Source organism: Bactrocera neohumeralis, chromosome 3 (genome assembly GCF_024586455.1).
Source record: "Bactrocera neohumeralis isolate Rockhampton chromosome 3, APGP_CSIRO_Bneo_wtdbg2-racon-allhic-juicebox.fasta_v2, whole genome shotgun sequence".
NCBI classification, from domain to species: Eukaryota; Metazoa; Arthropoda; class Insecta; order Diptera; family Tephritidae; genus Bactrocera; species Bactrocera neohumeralis.
In genome coordinates this window covers 11,321,564-11,336,009 of record NC_065920.1, presented here as the reverse complement: position 1 = coordinate 11,336,009, position 14,446 = coordinate 11,321,564, and the positions used below count along the sequence as shown (strand labels likewise).

The window sequence follows — 14,446 nt, the reverse complement described above, 5'->3', positions numbered from 1 at the left end:
TTGGTGAGTTTTATTTTTTTCGGTGTTTTCTATGAGTCTTGAAAGGTTTGTCAAACTTATTTGATAATGGATATGATCCATATATGCTGCCCTAAAAGGAGTTCCCGAAAATGAAATCCTGATGAGATTGCCAAAAGTGCTATCCGTCTGGTTACCGAACCAGTGCAGAAAATAACGAAGTCACTAAAAGATATATACAATGAATTGAATCATATACAAATTTCCAAAAGGGCTGACAGACTAGTCATGGCGAGAAGGAAAGTCTTAAAGACATGTAGGATCGCCAAGTGCAAGAGATCGGAAGAAAAACACACTTTCTTTTTACTCACACGGTCTCGAAAGAACTGCAGGACGGTTGTTGGCCTAATGACAGATCACATGCGAGCCGGATGGGTAACGACGATACATGCGGGGAAGTAGACATGAGAGAGACGCTTGAACACCTTCTTTGCTCCATGTCTCGCCTTATCCATAACTCGACTTAGATGTCTAGGAGCTTCGCAGTTCAAGCTAAAGTATCAGGCCTCTGTTAAAATGCGCAAAACGCGTTTACGTCCCCATAAGACGAATACTTCAGCTCAAATTAAACAGTACCTACATTTGACATCACTAACATACATATGTTGATATCTACTTAAAGAGACTTATTTTCTTGACCTTATGAAAAATTATTGACTAACTCTGGTCGACCTCTCGTTGAAAAGCTCGATCAAATAATAGAAAAGATTGACCAAGACCTTCACTTAGATAGGAACTTAGCACTCATCATCAAACGGTTTTGAATCAATTAAAAATAGCTGGCTATAAAAAGAAGCTCGATGTTTGGGCACCAAATGAATTATCTGTGAAAAATTTAATGGGCCGAATTAACATCTGCGATTATTTGCTGAAACGAAATGAAACCGAACCACTTCTGAAGCGAATGGTAATAGGAGACGAAAAGTGGATCTAATACGACAATAATGTGTGAGCTCCAAGCGTGGTGAAGCTCAACAAATGGTCGCAATGCCAGGATTCACGCCTCGAAAGGTTTTACTGAGTGTTTGGTGGGATTTGAAAGGAATCATCCAGTATGAGCTGCTCCAGCCTAGTCGAACGATTGATTCTACATTTTACTGTCAACAACTGATGAGATTGAAGCAAGCAAATAAACGGCCAGAACTGATCAACAGAAGGGTTGCCTCTTCCATCAGGACAACGCTTGGTCGCTATAATAATATATCGCACAAATTAACCGATGTTGCGGTAAAAAGTTAACAACAGACTTTGAGGTCTCCTTATTCGGTATCTGCGGCTTTGAACAGTTGTTGTCCGTTTTGAAAAATTTTTCGACTTGCGTTGACATATCTGAAAAGCACTTTTTGTATAAAGTTTTAAATGAATAAATTCATTGGTGCTTGATTTGTACACTGGAAAGTGTAAGAATCACAAGGATATTAAAATTGTGTTATGTGATAAGTAGGCGCAGTCCGGTTCCCCCAATTTTTGCAGTGTAACATAAAAATGATATTATGATATGTATTATCTACTAAATATGGTTAAAATTTGCAGAATAGGTACGGAGATATATGACTTCACCTAAAGTGTGTGGCACCACCCACCATCTATTAATCAAATCGGCATTTGAAATCGGCTCCTACAAAGCCCTCTTGTACCATCTCTAATGTATTAAAACGTTGCTAGCACTCAATACATATAAAAAGAACAATAATATGTACATACCAGAGGAGCACTAGCCATAATGCGTCGGATTAAACCACTTCGCAACTGCAACCATAGAGCCATATGCACCCGTGAGCGTACGCTTCCTTTAATTCGTAAACAAGTTATTACAATATTTTCAAAAATTTAGTTAGTTACTATTATTAATAAAATAAACTTACACATTTATATTAAAAACTATTGAACGAAGAACGCGTGTTTATTAGCTCATAGGTTTGTTATTGCATCCACATACTTTTATTGTTCACTTAGATTGTATTTATGTACTATATTTACTTTAGTTTAGTGCATTCGTTAGTTAATATATAATTGATTTTCTGATTATCTAACTGCGCGCAATATTTCGGATTAAAAATTTTAAATGTCACAAAGGAAATGACTTGTCAAACAGCTGACTCAATCGCCGAAACGGAATTAGCGAGAACAGTAGGGGAAACGGAAAAGGGTTGCATTTCCAATATAAAAAAGTTCTTATAAGAAATTGTTTTATTTTTAAAGAAATATAAATATAATCAATCCATGGGAAATTATGAACTGATTTTTGGACTCAAGAAATGTATATAAACATGCATACATTTATATTTAGTTATTTAGTTTGTATGCAGATATGTATCTATACTCTAATCATCTTTATTTAATTTATTGTTTTTAGTAACAAAAGTTGTTATAATATTAATATATATTACAAAATATTACACTTAATTTTAATAATTTGTTGCCTTATAAATTTTAAAATATTTTTAAAAAAGGATATGCAACCCTACATACGTTGGCGATATGTTCGTCAGTTCCGCTTCAGCTAACGAGTGAATCAGCAGTTTAACGGCAGTGAGTGAAATTCGTGAATTTATTAAATATGCAAAATGTCTTAAATAAGTTAATTTCTCGGTTATAAACTTAACGATATCCGATTAAAAAGTAATAAGTGAGAGAGTGAGAGTTAAAAAGTTAAACAAAATCAAACTGTGCCTACGCAAACGGCAAACCAAAAACATAACCTAAAACGGCAGTGGAGCGCTAGTTAGATGCTGCTTGTGATCGTACATTTGTATATATGCATGCATGTACATATGTATGTATTGCCAAAAAAATTGTAAGGGTGCGAATTTTAGCAAAAACTAGCGAGTGTGAGTAATTTAAAGAAAGAGAATTAGTGCTCTCATGATTTGTCTTATGAGCATACAGGACAACAACAAAACCAAGTAAGCTAACGACTTATTCTTTAAGTATGTATGCTAATATATTTTTGAAAATGCACTAGTTAAGGAATATGGCTGGCAGGTGAAATGAGAATGAGACAAAGCAACAACAACTGGAATGCATTGAGTGTCTGGATAAAGTTGTGCGCTAACAAACTAATTATGCGCGAGTACGCAAGAGAGCGTAAATGATTGCAAGTGTATTCGTGCACAAATGAATTGCTTTTGAGTAGGCAGAATCACAACAATACCAAGTAAGTTACATATACATATGTATGTAAACACATATGTTTTTATTGTATATTTATATATATGAAATCTATGTTTATATTACTCGTATTATATGATATTATTTACATGGAAAATGTGTCCTTAACTGATAAATATCAGTGTAGATGAAATGAAAAAGAAAAGTTACAAAAGTATATAGGGGCTAAGGGTAGAAGGTCTGATTCAACCTATTTTTGACATACAGACATACCATTATAAGAGCAGGATAATCCTTTCATTTCAGTTATGTATGTATATCATACACCGACATTTTCGATCAAAAATCAACTATAGGTACCGGAGTCTAAATATTCGGTACCTAGAGGCTTGAACAGTTTTATTGGATTTCAACAATTTTTGGTCATAAGGTGGCACACACTAAAGACATTATTCGTGCAAAGTTTTATCCCGTTATATTAATTGCTTCTTACAAAATAAGTTGACTTTGTTTTATAAGCTCCCGGAAGCATAATAGGGTCGTTCCCAAATCACGATATTTTCTTCTTTTAAAAAATATACATAAAGAAATTCAATATATGAAAAACAAGTATGCAAAATTTTATTAGAAATGTTTGAAATTTAAAAGAATACTGACCTAACAGAAAATAATTCAACCAAAAGCACTACAGAAGCCAGACGTTACACTGTCTACTGGCTCTCAGTAAATATTTCGTTCTAACATTTTATTCTCCAGTTCAATTAGTTAATTTATTTAGAAGCAGTCTGCCACAATTACCGCACCTACTTGCACACAAACACATCAATGCCCAAAAGGAGAAAAACTATTCTTGCATAAGAAAAAGTGGAGTAACTTTTTTTCCAATATATGAATAAGAATAATGTCTTTCTTTTGTTTTGCGTAGGGCACTTGAAATTGTGTGTAAATATGCATGAGTCCATATAATGAGGATATCGAGCAATATATGCATAAATTTTACATTATTTGTTATTTACATAAGATTAGGACCACTTTGTATTTGTCTACCGAAAGGCATGTGTGAGAATTATTTGATTGACAAACAGCTGATTTGAAACTGCCTAAATACTCACACATATATATTATTACGTTGTTTGGTGTAAGGATATTGAATCTAACAGGTGTTGCCAGCAAGAGCAAAGGTATTACGAACATATTGTTTATCAAGGTACCATATACCATATACATATAATCTTGCTGGTTGCTAAGTGATTAAGAGAATGAAGTGTTCCTTGGCTATCCCCCAATGTGTGCTCTTAAATGCATTACAATTTTGATCAGTTGCTATATGGGAACTTTGAGTTATCCTTCTTTTAATAGAACCGATTCCGGAATTCGGTAAGTTCTGTTTATCAATTTCAGAGTCATAGACCATCTTTACGGTATTCTTATACAATTTACTTCTACCATACGAATGCAACGACATGGTACGAAAAGATATTTCAATATTGACTACCCAATATGTATATATAAAATTGCTTGGATTCCGATCCTCTGGTTGACTTTTTACATCTTAAGGTATTTCGCTGTGTTGATTCTTGCAAGTTACAAGATGTACTCAGTTTCACTTGAACTTAGCCTTTCTTGCTGAGATGAAAAGATTCCGACACTCTTTCTATAGCCGTCAGACTTTGCCGAAACTGGTATTGGCCGTCTCAGCAAATTTGTGTTAAAACGCTTTGTCGATATGTTAAGACCTTTACAAATCAATTTTAGATAACATAAAATAGATAGGTAATATAAGAAAAATTCCTGCTAGGATCGACTTGCTAACCTAATTTAACCTAACCTTCGCGGATAACTACATCTTTTAAACTCAGCAGCGAAGATGATACTTAATACGCTTGGAATCTAAGTACGGAATGACTCAAATATAATATATTTTAAACCTTGTGGAAATGAGTTTATGAATTCATTTTGAATTTCTGAATTTTTATTTTTATACTCTCGCAACAATGTTGCTAAGGAGAGTATTATAGTTTTGTTCACATAACGGTTGTTTGTAAGTCCTAAAACTAAAAGAGTCAGATATAAGGTTATATATATCAAAGTGATCAGGGTGACGAGTAGAGTTGAAATCCGGATGTCTGTCTGTCCGTCCGTCCGTCTGTCCGTCCGTCCGTCTGTCCGTCCGTCCGTCCGTGCAAGCTGTAACTTGAGTAAAAATTGAGATATCATGATGAAACTTGGTACACGTATTCCTTGGCTCCATAAGAAGGTTAAGTTCGAAGATGGGCAAAATCGGCCAACTGCCACGCCCACAAAATGGCGGAAACCGAAAACCTATAAAGTGTCATAACTAAGCCATAACTAAAGATATTAAAGTGAAATTTGGCACAGAGGATCGCATTAGGGAGGGGCATATTTGGAAGCAATTTTTTTGGATAAGTGGGAGTGGCCCCGCCCTCTACAAAGTTTTTTGTACATATCGGAAACTACTATAGCTATGTCTACCAAACTTCGCGTTTTCTTCAGGCATTTCCTACAGTTCAAAAATGGAAGAAATTATAACCAGCCCACCTCCCATACAAAGGTTATGTTGAAAATCACTAAAAGTGCGTTAACCGACTAACAAAAAACGTCAGAAACACTAAATTTTACGGAAGAAATGGCAGAAGGAAGCTGCACCTAGGCTTTTTCTAAAAATTGAAAATGGGCGTGGCCTCGCCCACTTATGGACCAAAAACCATATCTAGGAACTGCTAAGATTTCAATGAAACGGTAATAATATTTTCTACACCCTGATGACAATATATGGGTGAAATTTAAGAACCACGCCTTTTTTTATATTTTGAATTCCATCTGATGACTTATAGGAACCAATGATGATAGCGGCATAAAACTTTACAAAAATACGGTATTTGAAAAATATGTAAATGACTAATAATGAAATCTCGATTATCACTTTATCATGCGAGAGTATAAAATGTTCGGTGACACCCGAACTTAGCCCTTCTTTACTTGTTTTTTTTCTCACCTACTGTTCATAAGCATGTAGTACATAAATGGGTGCTCACTTATAGCCATCTTAGAACAATAGATTTAAATGTGTACGAATGCTAGAAAGTAAACAAACAAACTACAAAAACCACACATTTATGGATTTTGACACGCTTTTCGGATTTTCATTGCCTTTGCCATGTGTCTGCCACCCCACTTTAGTATTTCTTTTTCTATTTTTACAACAAAATGAAAATATTTCCTGCTTTCACCAGCGCCACATGGATTTGTACATATGCATTTACATCTGAAATTCTCATGTTTACTATAAATATGTATTTTTATGTGTATTTACTAAGCACTTTTGCTTTCTTCCTATTTATAAATGTGCATATATGTGTATATTAGAGATATATACGAGACATGAATATAAGTATATTTTGTATTAGTTTTTTGCGTGCTTCCAAAACAATTTGGTGGCAGCGGCCAGCCAACCAGCGTCAACGCAACTATTAAGAGACCATTTTGCCAAGCGCCGCTGATGGCAAAGGCTCTCCGCCTTGGCTGGCCACGAGATTGTTTAGTCTGTGATGGCATTTCGTTGGCGAGAATTCACCACAAATTTCGTGTCCGTGAAGGGTTTGTCGTATAGTGATATTTCAAGATCCAACAAGTTAACGCGGCGCGCAGTTTGCCGCAAATGATGCAGGTTTTTTCAGTTCAAAAACAAAAAATGCAAATGTTCGCGGTGAGTTGATTGAAAGACGCGCGCAATCGATTGATACGCGTATTTAAGTGTACATACATATGTATGATTATGTGTATGTGAGTGGGCTTATAATATCCGTCCACAACTGCCAAAAATAAATTGGATTATGTGCAACAATTCGAAAGCGCCGAAAGTGATTTGTGTGCGTGTGTTTATGGAAAGTGTTGAGTTAATTATTAATTCTCAAATGTGTAAATTTTACGAAAAATTAAGTGAAGAAAATATTTGGCTAATATTGTAAATGCAGTTGTAAATAATATTTACCACAAGTGTAGTAACGGCGAGGAAAAATAATTCAAAAGCCATTGCTAAATAATAATTTCCACGGCATGGAGAGTGTTCATTCGCGGCCCACCTTCACGATCACCGATGATCTCAATGAAGATCGTGAAATGAATTCAGATGCCAGCGTCAACTATGAGTGGGAGGAGGAAGACGAGTTGGAAAGAAATAATAAAATACAGGAATTAATGCAGCGCATACGCTCCTGGGTGCGCTTGCCGCGGAACGACAAGTAAGTGCTTAGAAATAACGTTAAATTATAGATTATATATAGAATATAGAAACAGTTGAAATTTTGAAAATTAATTCATTATCATGTTTCATATATCAGATGTTTTACAATTATGATAACCTGTGGTACCCTTTGACAACGAATTATATATCAAAACTTCTTCTTTATTTGCGTAGACACCATTTACGCGGTTATAGCCGAATTTACAGTAGTGGGCCAGTCGTTCTTCCCTTTTCTCTACTTGGCGCCAATTGGAGATTTCAAACAAAGCCAGGTCACACCTTGTTCTTTCCAACGCAGTGAAGGCCCGCAAAGTACCATACATTTTCCACAGAAAATTTCTCTCCAAAACTCTTAACGCCGTTTGATCAGATGTTGTCATCGTCCATGACTCTACACCATAAAGCAGGACGAAGATGATGAGTGACTTGTAGAGTTTGGTCTTTGTTCGTCGAGAGAGGACTTTACTTCTCAATTGCCTACTCAGTCTGAAGTAGCACCTGTTGGCAAGAGTTATTCTGCAGTAGATCTCGAGGCTGGCATTGTTGTTGGTGTTAATACTGGTTCCAAGATAGACGAAATTATCTACGACTTCGACGTTATGACTGTCAACAGTGACGTGGGAGCCAAGTCGCGAATGCGACGTCTGATGATTTGATGACAGGAGATATTTCGTCTTGCCCACTACTTTCACTACTCAGAACCATTTGTTTCGCTTCTTTGTCTTTCCTAGAGAAAGCGGAACTAACGTCGCGGTTGTTATGGCCAATGATACCGATGTCATCGGCGTACGCCGTACCTGCTCGATTAAGTTCTGCAACTCGAATTATTTTCTCCAGCAGCAGATTGAAGATGTCGCACTATAGGGAGTCGCCTTGTCTGAAACCTCGTTTGTTATCGAACGGCTCGAATAGGTCCTTCCCGATCCTGACGGAGCTTTTGGTAACGATCAACGTCAGTTTACACAGTCGTATTTGTAGGTTTGCGGGGATACCCGCGTCATAAAGGCAGCTCCTTTTCGTGCTGTCAAAAACAGCTTTGGAATCGACGAAGAGGTGCGGTGTGTCGATTATTTTTTCACAGGTCTTTTCCAAGATTTGGCACATGCTGAATATCAGGTCAGTTGTTGATTTTCCAGGCCTGAAACCAAAATCACAATCACAATCCAATCAGTTTGTTGACGGTTTAATCTCTCACACAGAAAGTTCGATAGAACCTTATATGCGATAATGAGGAGGCTTATCCCACGGTAGTTGGCGCAGATTGTGAGGTCTCCCTTTTTATGGATTGGGCAGAGCACACTTAAATTCCATTCGCTGGCATGCTTTCGTCCGATCATATTCTACAAAGAAGCTGATATTTTCTTATCAGATCTTCGCTGGCGTATTTGAATAGCTCGACCGGTAATTCGTTGGCCCCCGCTGCTTTGTTGTTATTTAGACGGGTAATTGCCATTGGAAACGATGAATAAAATAATAAAAATTAATAAAAAAATAATTAACGCGTCATCTACATTCTAGAAGAGAAGTGGAAAAGATAGTCTAGGCTTTGTCTCAATCTTCCCTACATATCTCCAGCTTATTTCTAGATCTCTCATTAGCTCCAGTATATTTATAACCAAGCTAGCTTAGACCCTATCGTTTACAGTATTGAGACTCCTTGTCGTTAGTACCGACTTCCTTCGTCTAAGCGATGCTATTTTCCCATTACCTCTGCGATACTCCGTAAGCAATTAACGCTAGAGAGAACTCTCACCACATAAAGACTAAATATGAAATTATGTTCAGAATTGGAGGCAGCCATATTTAATTAGTTTTCTACGGTTTTCGTACACATTTTACTAATTAAATTTAGGAAGTCTCAGTATTTATGTGGTTTAATGTTAAACAAAGCTAAAAGCCGCAAATAGTTTTAATTAACCGCTAGTAACCTCAAACGTAATTAAATATTATCAAAAGTAACCTTGGAGATAGAAGTGCTCAGGCTATTCGACCAACTTTTCTCATGAAAACGAAAAGAGTCTCATATAAATGTGTTAATGTGCTAAAGGTTTAAATGACATTCTTGGAAAGCTGTGAACAATCAAACAATTATATGCATAATATATATGTATGTATATAGCTAATGACATATATTTACACATTAATATATGAGCTTACTTGTGTAGCTTCCTTATTTGCTGGTAAGAAGCAGCATTTGTTTGTGCCTCTCTGAGGGAGGCAGACATCAGACCAGCACATTTTCCTATATACACACTAACATACTTATATACTTATATTTATATATGTATGTATTCGCCACTTTCACTGCCAGCGCTTGTGCCAACATTTATCGCCGCCATCTTCTCGCTTTCCGCTTTTGTATCCGCATATGACGCAATTATCACAACCCACTAAGCCTTTGTGTGTCTCTCTATGTGTTAGTGCCATATAGCGGTACTTACATTTCGCTTGCTCTTTCTCTTTTGCTTCCTCTTCATAGTTCTTTGGCAATTTGTTTACACTGGCTTAACTGCTTATTTGGCTGTTCGCTTTGTTTTTGGTCCCATTTCAGCCTTTAGCTATGCCGTAGCTGAGAGGCTTGCAAATTTATATGCGTCTGGAGGCCAGAACTTTGTACACTAAGATTTTTGTTTTCTTCAACTTATGAGTTGCAGGGTCAAGAGGTCACTGCGTGCCATAATCGCTCTGCATATTTGTATTATAATCATCATCTCATAGATTTTCTTATGATTTGCTGCTCCCTGGAGCATATACACATAATTCGTTGGTTGGTGAAAGTAATCTCTCTTTGGATGGCGTAAAGGATACGCTTCTCCTCTTTGCTTAAATAAGTCACTTTCAAAAATTTAATTTAATAATAAATCACAGAGAGTATGAGAAATACGTGTTGGGACTGAAAGGATGCAGAACGAAGTTCATTGTAGGTTCACAGTGTGTGGGTTTAGCTTTAGTCCACTAAAGATATAGTTTGTGTTCCATATCCAGAGTTATCTATTACATAGCACTTTGATGCCCTTATAACTTGTTGATGTCTTCGCTTGTCCTAACTCAGAGAATATTCTCCTAACGTACATATATTCGTGTAACAACGCAAGGCCACTTGGATTACAGGTCAACAATAGCGAGTAAGAGTGTTCTGTCCCAAAAGTTTAGGTTAGGTTAATCTGGTATACTAATGAGCAACGCATAAACCAGTTTTGGTTCTTTGCGATATCAGTTGAAGTTCCATTACAAATTCCATGAAGAGTAGTTATGATTTAGGATGCCTGCTCTTGACGAAAATTTTAACACAATCTGTGGACTCACTGATGGTACCTCTTCCAGTGGCTCATATCGAGTTGCCTTAATGCTTCAAGCGTATCCTTGTCAATGCGGTGCTCCATTGTTTCCCTGGTGCCTTGCTCTTGACATTTCCTACTGTCTTCTTGATTTGAGAGCCTCATTCTGTAGGCGTCTGCCGCCATCTTACTGTGTCCAGTGAGTTTTCTAATCATGTTCTCTGCAACCCTTCTAAGGAATGCCAGTAGAAATTTTGTATATTTCCAATCTACCGTTTAACACATGAAATTTGTGGTTTTGCGCTCAGGTTGATCATTCCATGCTTCTTTCCAGATCCTCGCATAGGTAATGCATGGGTTTTCCAATGTTAATCATGTTTTGGATGACAACTGTACACCACTCTTCGAAATCTCCTTCACTATATCATTGCCCTCGATGCCTTTGTTACCACGCAGCCAGTGGAAGTGAAGTCGCTAGGTTCTGGTACAATCTTTACAACTGCCCTGCTTTTCAAGACTCTAGAGTTGTCTGCTGATACTTACATTACAGGCTAACTCCGCGGCTTTACTAATAGCAACGGCCTCTGCTTGAAATATACTGCCGTGGTCCGGTAGTTTAAAAGGCTGCCTTATTCTAACTCTGGATAATACACTACCGCACAAACTCCGTTCTCAATTTTCGAACCTTCCGTATAAATATTTAATACGTTCCGTGCAGATAAGATGTCTTTATGCCAACCATATTTTTCTATGTTTACTCTGAAACGTCTTTCCGAACTAAAAAGTGTTATCATGTAGCGGTGCTTGCTAACCCGTCATTACCCCCCCGAACTATGTTCAAAGGTTTTATGTGTAATAGTCGCTCCGCCGGGCCCCAGGTTGTGTAGAGCTTCTGCCTACACGCATATAAAGTATTGTTGACCTTTCGTAATTTTTCATTCACATTGTGTTTTCGCAACAGTTTGCTATCCAAAGCAACCCTAAGGTATTTAGTGCGTTCTCAATTTACAAACAAGTACTTATGTAACTACTTACTTTGAAACTAGTTATTTTGAAACTAACTGACAATTAAATACAATTTCGTTGAAATCTGAAAGCTTGAAAATTAGTTGGAAAACTGTTATCAACTTAGAAACTAGTTACTTTTAAACTAGCCTCTTTTGGAACTAGTTACCTTCCAAATAGTTACTTTTGGAACTAGTTAATTTTCAAATCTTTACTTTCCAACTTGATACTTTTGGACTATTCATTTCTGAAACTGGTTACTTTAGGACTAGTTACTTTTGTAATTGGTTACTTTACAACTAGTTATTTTTAAATTCATTGAAATCAAAACAAAGCTTGTTAATTAATTTTTGACCATAACTAGTTACTTAAGAACTAGTTAGAACTATTAATTGGATTATTGATTACAATAGCTATAACCGTAATCTAATTAATCATCATATTATGTCAATATTGGAAAATTTTCAACTTCATCTGGCTGCCTTTATATAATTGTGTATACAATTTAGCAATAAGCATGTTGAAAAATAGTCCCATCTGCGCATACTGACTGGTCTATAATACTATATAACCAAAAAGATGTGAAAATCTTATTTACTCTGATGTTAATAATCTCCTAGCGATATACTAATAAACAATTAACATATCTGAAAAAGTTTAATTGCAATCCACACACCCACAACAACTCTGCGCCGCCAATTATCGCTTGCTTTGGTGAATTTATTTTTTATTATTAAAAGCGTCAGCACTTCTTATTAAAACTTTATATTTTTCAAACTGTTTAAAAAGTAGCACTTTAAAGTTCTGACGCCCGATAAATGCGGTTTAAAAAGTTGCTAATGGACCACAGTTTGCGCACATATGGCTTATGGCTATTAGCATGCGGTCAGTTTTAGCACATCGGGCAGCAAGCACAGATTTTCCGCACTTAACCGGTTAATAAATATCGATTAAATTATTTGCGAAATTGATTTAATAAAGCGCCGAAAATAACTCTTGAAAGCTCTCAATTAACACCATAATTGCGTTGATTTCTTTTATTTTTCATTTATTTGTATTTAAGCCAATCTAATTAAGCCACGTGATTCGCTGCGTTTGCAAAACTTCCAAATAATTTTCAAACTAATTGATTTAGCAAATAATTGTGCATTAATTTGAAGATTTGGACGTATAATTGTCGGACAGATATCAATTACTAGCGCAAATAGAATAATTGCTGTAATTTGTAGTGATTCTCCGTAAGCAATGTGCGGAAAAGAATGGAGAAGAAATTCTTAAGTAGAAATTATTATAATAATACGAACATGCTGAAGGACAAATTTTAAAATGGATATGAGATTTCAAGTGCCTCATTTGCATATCAAAATACCAATTACATTTATAATTACATTTAGTATAATTACAAGGCGAAATGCTCAGCTGGATGCTGATGCTCTCATTAGTATCTCATTTATCATTTGATTTGAATTTTTTTTGTAGATATGTACAATCATGGAAGATATTGGCATTGTGGCCATTTTAAAGAAAAGTGCGCTGCATATAATTATCATAAAATTACGGCTAAGAATTTTTTATGTAAAGTAACATAAAGCAAGCTCATAGTCCATCTAGATCTTTTCGTATTTTTGATCAAACTTCAAATTATTATTTTTTATTTATAATGAATTTTAATGAACCAAATATGTATCATTTTGTTCGACCACTTTTTGCCATTTTTCCGCTAGAGACATTATTCTATCAGTGTAAAACTTTTCTGGTTTCTCGGCGTAAAACTGCGACAAGTAATTTTCACAGGCTTCTCTTGAAGCCAACTTTACTCCATTAAGGGAGTTCTGCATTGACCGAAACAAATGGTAGTCCGATGGTGCAAGGTCAGGGCTAAATGGTGGATGTATCGAAACTTCCTAGCCAAGCTCTTCCAGTTTTTACCGAGTCATCAAAGCGGTGTGTGGTCTAGCGTTGTATTGATGTAAGACGAGCTCTTTCTGTACATCAGTTCTGGCCGTTTTTTCGATTGCTTTCTTCAAGCTCATCAGTTGTTGATAGTAAAATGTAGAATCAATCGTTCGACCAGGCTGGAGCAGCTCATAGTGATGATTCCTTTCCAATCCCACCAAACACTCAGCATAACCTTTCGAGGCGTCAATCCTGGCTTTGCGACCATTTGTTGAGCTTCACCACGCTTAGACCAAGATCTTTTTAACACATTATTGTCGTATTTGATCCACTTTTCGTCTCCACTTACCATTCGCTTCAGAAATGGTTCGATTTCATTTCGTTTCAGCAAAGAATCGCAGATGTTCATTCGGTCCATTAAATTTTTCATAGACAATTCATTTGGTACCCAAACATCGAGCTTCTTTTTGTAGCCAGCCTTTTTTAAATGGTTCAAAACCGTTTGATGATGAATATTAAGTTCCTTGACGGTCCTGGTCAATCTTTTTCATAATTTCATCGACTTTTTTCCAGGATAGGTCGATCAGAGCGAGTTGCATCTTTCACATCGAAATTTCCAGAACGGAAGCGAGCGAACCATTGTTGTGCTACATGAACTGATGCAGCATCGTCTCCGTAAACTTCACAATTATTCGCTTTTTTATACAAAAATTTCATAATATAGCAAATTTCTGCATTATTTTCACTCATTTTTGAAAAACTGTAACTTTTTTTCAATTTCTCCGAATTTTTTTTTGGTTAAATGAAGCCTTTCCAACACTATATGGTATGACACAAGGTTATTTGGTAGCACTGGAGATATACGACTGCAATG

The 14,446-nt window shown here is 36.2% G+C and overlaps 1 protein-coding gene across 1 annotated transcript in view; it reads left to right on the top strand.

Moving 5' to 3' along the window:
- Positions 1-6,660: 6,660 nt before the first annotated feature.
- Positions 6,661-14,446, top strand: part of LOC126753830 (P protein) — an 84,966-nt gene continuing 77,180 nt past the window's right edge. The window contains exon 1 of the mRNA XM_050465543.1: positions 6,661-7,391. Coding sequence (XP_050321500.1) covers positions 7,207-7,391 — 185 coding nt within the window. The 5' untranslated portion in view covers positions 6,661-7,206. The remainder of the gene's footprint in view (positions 7,392-14,446) is intronic.